Source organism: Salvelinus sp. IW2-2015, linkage group LG3, assembly GCF_002910315.2.
Source record: "Salvelinus sp. IW2-2015 linkage group LG3, ASM291031v2, whole genome shotgun sequence".
In the NCBI taxonomy this organism is placed as follows: Eukaryota; Metazoa; Chordata; class Actinopteri; order Salmoniformes; family Salmonidae; genus Salvelinus; species Salvelinus sp. IW2-2015.
The window spans coordinates 6,437,289-6,445,752 of record NC_036840.1 but is presented as its reverse complement, the minus strand read 5'-3'; the positions used below and the strand labels follow the sequence as shown (position 1 = coordinate 6,445,752).

Sequence of the window (8,464 nt, the reverse complement as noted above, 5' to 3'; positions counted from 1 at the left end):
GAGCTTATCTCAGATCAAGAATGGCGTGTAATATGTACTGAGGCACACTAATGACAACTCTTGGAGAGAATTTAAGTGGAAAGTGACTTCTAGATTTTTCAGAACCCCCAAACTTACAGCAAAAGCTGGAATCACCACCACCAGCGAGTGCTCGAGGTAGTGTGGAGAACAAAAAGGTAACCACCATCATATATTCTGCGCCTGTCCAAGGTTGAGCAACTTCTGGGACTTGGTGTACAGGGGACCTGTGCAAAGTTTGAGGCAAAAATCCCGCCAGATTTTAAGACCGCTGTATTGGGTGTTATACCTGCTGGTATCATAGGCAGGAAAAGTATTTATTTGTTACACATTCTGCTAACCGCAGCTGTTATTTATTTATAAATGGTCACCTATAGAAATCCCCCTTTTTTCTGATACCCCCCATCTCCTTTTTTCTTCTTCCTTTTTATATTAATGTCCTGTGTCTCTGCTTTATTTATGCAATAAGGCCCGAAGAGGTGTGGTATACGGCCTATATACCACGGCTATGGGCTGTTTTTAGCACGACGCCATACGGAGTTCCTGGACACAGCTCTTAGCRGTGGTATATTGGCCATACATCACAAACCCCTGAGGTACCTTATTTTTATTATAAATTGGATACCAACGTAATTAGAGCAGTAAAAATAAATGTTTTGTCATACCTGTGGTACACGGTCTGATATAKCACGGCTGTCAGCCAATCAGCATTCAGGGCTCGAACCACCCAGTTTATAATGACGTTTTTATCATGAGGATTATTATTACTTACTACTCAATTGTAACTATTGCTGACATTACTGCCTTGTCCTCTTCTCCATTATTATTATTTATTCATTTTCTCTGTCTAGTATGACTCATGAGACATGTCTCGTAGGTAATTCTGTTAGTTTGGTCTGTATTGTTATATATGTATTGAATATACACAATTTTTATGACCAATTACAATAAAAAATACATTTAAAAAACAGATGTTTGACTCCATTCCATTGATTCCATTCCAGCCACGTTTGACTCCGTCCTCCTATAGCTCCTCCCACCAGTCTCCACTGACACACACACACACACACACACACACACACACACACACACACACACACACTTGCACACTCATCATTTGCTTCTGCTACTCTGTTCTTTATTTTACTATTATCGTTTATCTATCCTGTTGCCTTGTCATTTTACTCTGCCTTCATGTACAGACAGTCTCTACCTCAAATACCTTATAACTCTGCACATTGATGTGGTACTGGTACTTCCTGTATACAGCTTCACAGTGTGTATATTGTGTTTAATATTTGTATTATCATTATTTTTTAAACTCCACAGCGTTTGGGAAGGGCTCGTAAGCAAGCATTTCATGGTAAAGTCTACAGCCGTTGTATTCAACAAGCTCTCACAGTCTCACGTCGGAATTAGACGTTCATCTATGTTTCTCAAGCATCACATTTCGAAGTTGTTCCAAACATAATATTTCGAAGTGTTTAAGGTTAAGTTTAGGCATTAACTCTGAAATCTTAAGGTCAGGCAACTCCGAATGCTTAAGGTAAGGGTTAAGGTTTGGGATAGACTTAAAACTAAAATCCCCAAAACAACTTTCGATCAAGGGATTTGAACATGCAACCTTTTCCACCAGATGCGTACAACCGTCCACCATCCCCGTCCAGAACACCCTAGCAAAACGGAAACCTACTTGAAGCTTAAAGCACTCACTGTTGCCCCTAGTGGCCGGTTTCCACATCATCTCCTGATGTTCTCAGACATGGATGGACGTTTAATACTGACTTGCATCCCGGGTGACCTGGCTGGTTGTATTAGGCGCATGTGACAAATACAATTTCTTTTGATTGATTTGATGTGATTTGACGCTAGTGTTTTTGCGTGTGCGCGCTGATGTGTGTGTTTTCTGAGGTCTTGCCGAATTTCTGACTGTTCCCTCAGTGTTGTTTGCAGTGCTGTTTCACCATGTTCCCATGAGGCTGTGTTAGCTAGAGTAGAGGGGATTTAGACAATACTGATGTCCTGAAGTTTCATCACATTCTCAAACAGCCTGATTACTACCGTATGGACTGAAGTTACATCATCCCAGAATATCAAGTCCTCTGCCTGTACTCGTGTGGGTGTGTGTGGATGTGTGTGTGTGTGTGTGTGATCAAACATGTTTGCAAACCCATCTCATGACAGTGTAGTGAAATGTTAGGACATCTGTCTGTCTGTCTGTCTGTCTGTCTCTCGTTTAGCCCTTGGGGTCTGTGTTCGTGCCACCTCTCTCTTCTGTCATTTTATCTTGACTCTAAATGTCTCCCCCACCAAGTAACCCTGACTCATGTAACTCCTAACTACACAATACCTCTTCCTCAGTTCCTGTCATGTAAAGTTAGGTAACACTAAAGCGCCTTACATTCTGGGAGGTCAACAGGTTGTAGAGAGCAGAGCACAATCATTGTTTACAACATGAACACACACACACACACTCAAGGAGCTTCAATGGTAAACCAGGGGAATCCAGTTTTAAATGTCTCAATGTTTAGCACGTGTGTGCACATATTCGTGCGTGTGTGTGTGTGTGGTTGGGGTGTGTATGTTGAATTATTAACTTCCATTAGCTGTAAACGTCCAGGCAGCAGACCTGTCTGTGCTTACAGTAAGTCCGGGAATGAGTCAGAACTCACACATTCAGTCAGATAGGCACGGTCGACTACTACTTAACACATGTATCTTCAGGTTGGGTAACACAGTCTGATTCACTGCCGATTATAGACATTCCTTGCTTTATATAGGCCATGACCATCTCATGTAGGTCAGATTATATTGCCACAACGACGCTGTTGTATGTGACTATCTAATCTGTTGGCATAACGCAGGTGCACATGAGGTTACCTTAGATAAGAMACTGTCACTCAGACAGATGGACAGACTGTCAGACAGACAGTGTCACCTGTCTAGAGGTGAGAGTCCACCTGTACGTATCAAATCAAATTTAATTGGTCACATAGACATGGTTAGCAGATGTTAATGTGAGTGTAGTGAAACGCTGTGTGTGTGTGTGTGTGTGCACACAGATGTATAGAGATGAACTTTGACCTGTGTGGTGATGAGACAGTAAACGTTCTGTCTGACTGGCAGTCACATTATAGATATAGGACACTCAATCCATTATGCCTTCAAAATAATACATCATTCATAATGCCATCTAATAATGACGTCCACTTCCWTAACTCCATATTTATAGATTACATYCATGATGTCAGACAGTGAAAGCATGTAGTCCTGTCCACTGATAACATCAAACATTCAAAACATTCCAGCTATGAGTCACTTACTGAGTCACAGCATKCATAATGTGAGCTCAGCTAGCCGCATGACTTGTGGGTTTCCTGTAAGGAAATGAGGGGATATGGTGTAGTACACCGCCCCCCGGTGGTCACTGGGTGTAAATGCATCTGTGTTGATTTAATTATCAGGGAACGTAGTCAAATGGTCTCCTCTAGCCCAAACCTCTCCTCGAGTAGCCCCAGCCAGTGCACTTCATTAATGTATTCCAGAACTAAAACACCTGATTCAAATGATCACCTAATCATCAGACCCCTCATTAGTTAAATCAGCTGTGTTAGTTCTGGGATTCGTCAAATACATGGACAGGCTGTGGGTACTCCAGGAGAGGTTTGTGAAACACTGCACCAGAAGATACAGACAGTTTGATCACCTTTATAAAAACAGTATCTTATCAAACTATTTCAAAGGGCAGACCTTTCTAAACATTTCAWATCTACATTTATAGTCCAGCTTCTGTTCAGCACTCTGTACATTGGAGCTCTACATTAAAATGCTTGCCATCCCCATCTCGACCCTTGTTGGTGTGACATGGTTGTCAAGTGGCGACTGTACCTTGGCCAGTGGCAGGAAATAGTTTGCTGCTGTGTCTAAATGGATTATGGGTCAGTGACGGATCGCTCGCTCTCAGATTAGTCTGTCTGTCCCAGGGTACCACAGCGCTGGGGAGAGAGATGGTGGGGCAGCAGGGTGAGGCAGAGAGAGATTTTCAGAATGAGGAAGAAACATTAGGGAGGGAGAGGGGGGTAGGAATGAAGGGAGGGGGGAAGAAAGCAAGGGAGGGAGGATAGAGCCATATATGCATAGACAGTAGGTCACAGGTGGGTGAGTGAGGGAATTAATGAGTCAGTCTACCACTATGCTGCCCTCCACTGGAGAGAAAAGGCACTGCTATTGATCTGCCCGGTGAATGCACAGAACTGTTGTGGTACTGTATCTATCTATCTATCTATCTATCAAGGAAGTACTGTATCTAATCACAGATTAATCATAAATGACCTTTATAGCTGGTGAGATGATAGCACATTCTATCACAGTGTAACACCAGGATCCCTGTTGCAGATGGAAAGAGCAATAGTAACTTTGACCTGTTTGTCAGTCTCTGAGAGGGTAAGGCACAGGAAGGAAAGAGTGGGAGAGAGAGGCAGGAAGATAGCGGTTTTAGTATTTCAACTAAATTCTCATTCTCCTCGATCTCTGTGACATAAACTCATGCTTGAATGTAAATACGTAATGGMACATGTATTTACAAAAATCCTATTTTAATGTACAGGATAAAAAACAAATAATTACTGCTGAATCTAGGCATCTATCATAATTTAGTCACAGCGATCACATGCCTCTGAAGTGCAATTATAAAACAAAGTATCATGTAAACATAAACCATTCATTTATCCATGTACATTGAAACCAACCACTCCACTGTCCGATAGTGTGACAATCTACCTGGATCTGAGCAATACCAATGGAAAAACAACACATTTTAATATACTACGCTAACTGCCTAACCGTGGCTTTTTTAAATAAAACTACAGATACACTCAGAATTAAATATAAAATGTCTCAGTAAATGGTTAAAGTTGATTGAACAGACACTATTGAATAACAGGTTATGAGTACAATACAACATTCTCAGTATTCCACACAATCTGGGCAATCGGGTAGTGACTCCTAAAGTAGTCTYTACACCACAGGAGGTTGGTGGCACCTTAATTGGGGAGGATGGGCTCGTGGTAATGACTGGAGTGAAATCAGTGGGATGGTATCAAATACATCAAACACATGGTTTCCAGGTGTTTGATGCCATTCCATTTGCTCTGTTCCGGCCATTATTATGAGCCGTCCTCCCCTCATCAGCCTCCACTGCTGTACACCTTGGCTGTATAAAAGAGCTGAGATGTTATTGACAGGTTGTGGATACGTTATTGATCTGTTTAGGTAAGTGTCCTTGACTCCTGTCTGTGATGTGTTGTCGTAATGAGTAATTGATGCGTTGTGAATAGGTTGTCAGAAGGTAATAGATGGGTTGTGAATATGTTGCTGGTACAGTGGGTTGTTGATGGATTGTGAATATGTTGCTGGTAGGTTGTTGTAAGGTTATTTATTGCAGGTCAGGGGCCTTTGATGTGGCCCATAGCTGGGTTGACGAAGGAGAAGTTGTTAAACATGGTTTGGTCCACACTGTTCATGAGGGTACGATCTGCACACGACAACCTGGGTTTCTCATTGATAAACTCCTTGTCAAAGTTACTGACGTCACTTGGGGATTTCTGCATGGACAGGAGAGAGGGGAGAGGTTACAACGCACACTCACACAGCGAGCACACACACATGCATACAAATGCAGACGTAAACAAACACACTCGCAGTCTGAGGATGTACGTACCACAGTTGGCCTGAAGGGCGGCGCCACCTCTCGTTTCTCCAGAGCGTTCCAGTCTGTGTCTTTGAAGAAAGAGTGTTGACGGATGTTCCCCTTCACACCCAGCCTCCTCTCCGGCTCCCTCACAAACAGCTATAAAACAAACACACCATAAAGTTGAAGTCGGAAGTTTACATACACTTAGGTTGGAGTCATTAAAACTCGTTTTTCAACCACTCTACATATTTCTTGTTAACAAACTATAGTTTTGGCAAGTCGGAAGGGACATCTACTTTGTGCATGACACAAGTAAGTTTTCCAACAATTGTTTACAGACAGATTATTTCACCTATAATTCACTGTATCACAATTCCAGTGGGTCAGAAGTTTACATACACTAAGTTGACTGTGCCTTTAAACAGCTTGGAAAATTCCAGAAAACGATGTCATGGCTTTAGAAGCTTCTGATAGGCTAATTGACATAATTTGAGTCAATTGGAGGTGTACCTGTGGTATGTACTTTCAAGGCCTACCTCAAACTTAGTGCCTCTTTGCTTGACATCATGGGAAATCTAAAGAAATCAGCCAAGACTCAGAAAAAGAATTGTAGACATCACAAGTCTGTTTTCATCCTTGGGAGCAATTTCCAAACGCCTGAAGGTACTACGTCATCGCTGTACAACATACGACGCAAGTATAAACACCATGGGACCACGCAGCTCATACTGCTCAGGAAGAGACGCGTCTGTCTCTAGAGATGAACGTATTTTGGTGCGAAAAGTGCAATCAATTCCAGAACAACAGAAAAGGACCTTGTGAAGATGCTGCAGGAAACAGGTACAAAAGTATCTATATCCACATTAAAAATGAGTCTATAATCGACATAACCTGAAACGCCGCTCAGCAAGGAAGAAGCCACTGCTCCAAAACGCCCATAAAAAGCAGACTACGGTTTGCAACTGCACATGGGGACAAAGATCGTACTTTTGGAGAAATGTCCGTCTGGTCTGATGAACAAAAACAGACTGTTTGGCCTAATGACCATCGTTTGGTTTGGAGGAAAAAGGGTGAGGCTTGCAAGCCGGAAGACACATCCCAACTGTGAAGCATGAGGTGGCAGCATTATGTTGTGGGGGTGCTTTGCTGCAGGAGGGACTGGTGCACTTCACAAATAGTGGCGTCATGAAGGAAGGAATTCTGTGGATATATTGAAGCAACATCTCAAGACATCAGTCAGAAGTTAAAGCTTGGTCGCAAAGGGTTCTTCCAATGACAATGACCCCAAGCATATTTCAAAGTTGTGGCAAAATGGATTAAGAACAACAAAGTCAAGGTATTGGAGTGGCCATCTAAAAGCCCTGACATTACCCCATAGAACTATTGTGGGCAGAACTGAAAAGCGTGTACAAGCAGGAGGCCTACAAACTGACTTGGTTACACCAGCTCTGTCAGGAGAGATGGGCCAAAATTCACCCAACTTATTGTGGGAAGCTTTGTGGAAGGTTACCCGAAACGTTTGACCCAAGTTAAACAATTTAAGGCAATGCTACCAAGTACTATTGAGTGTATGTAAACTTCTGACACACTGGGAATGTGATGAAAGAAATTAAAGTTGAAATAAATCATTGTCTCTACATTATTCTGACATTCACATTCTTAAAATAAAGTGGTGATCCTAACTGACCTAAGACAAGATAATTTTTACTAGGATTAGATGTCAGGAATTGTGAAAAAAATGATTTAAATGTATTTGGTTAAGGTTGTATGTAGACTTCTTGACTTCAACTACACACACACACACACACACACACCACACACACACACACACACACACATCAGGACAGAGGAGCCTAGGTCACAACCTCCACTCCAATTGGAAAAAGACATCAGACACCCTCATGAAAGGTAACAATCACACGCAGACACACAACAGGTACAGGTCAATCCATCAACCGTCAATCATTCATGTTGATGTATGTAATCTGGTGCATAGTGGACAARGTTGCCGTAGTTCATTCGTWGTGGCATTGCAGTGAGTGGACCAAGTTGTTGCATTGAGTGAGACCTTGATGAGGATGTCTCGTGCGTCCTTGGRCAGCCAMRGGGGGTAACAGGGGTCATCTGTCCTGATGGACTGGAACAGTTCCTCCTCATCSCGACCATGGAATGGAGACTGMCCAATCAGCATCTCGTACAGCAAGACCCCYAACGACCACCAGTCCACTGAGCTGCCGTACTTCTGCCCCAGCAGAATCTAAAAAATCATGACCGTTCAGTTCAACATGACATCTCTTCATCATCATCATCACTTCATGTTGTTTATCTAAAACCAGTACATTAGACYGAGATGGTATGTAATTGATTAATGATACAAATCAATGAGATCAGAATTGAGTSTGAGAAACATTAGTTCCCTAAGGGAACYTTTCRATTGGTTGTACACCTTTTAAGGGTTGCAATGGTGATAGTAAGAGTGTAGATTCCTATAGTGATGGTGYACATGCYGTCACCTCTGGGGCGATGTAATCAGGTGTTCCACAGAAGGTGCAGGTCCGCGTTTCTCCCTCCATGTTCTCCTTACACATCCCAAAGTCTGCTATCTTTATATGGCCTTCTGAGTCTAACAACACGTTGTCCAGCTTCAGATCCCTATAGACAATGCCTTTGGAGTGGAGGAACTGGAGCCCACAGATAATCTCAGCAGCATAGAACCTACAGCCAGGGGGAGGAGAGAGGTGATGTGAGGAGAGA

The 8,464-nt window shown here is 42.6% G+C and overlaps 1 protein-coding gene across 1 annotated transcript in view; it reads right to left on the bottom strand.

Annotated features, from left to right (window-relative positions):
* Nucleotides 1-4,314: 4,314 nt before the first annotated feature.
* Nucleotides 4,315-8,464, bottom strand: part of LOC111949731 (protein kinase C, theta) — a 29,171-nt gene continuing 25,021 nt past the window's right edge. Inside the window, 4 exon segments of the mRNA XM_070436503.1 lie at nucleotides 4,315-5,621; nucleotides 5,738-5,866; nucleotides 7,779-7,967; nucleotides 8,224-8,425. Coding sequence (XP_070292604.1) covers nucleotides 5,463-5,621; nucleotides 5,738-5,866; nucleotides 7,779-7,967; nucleotides 8,224-8,425 — 679 coding nt within the window. The 3' untranslated portion in view covers nucleotides 4,315-5,462.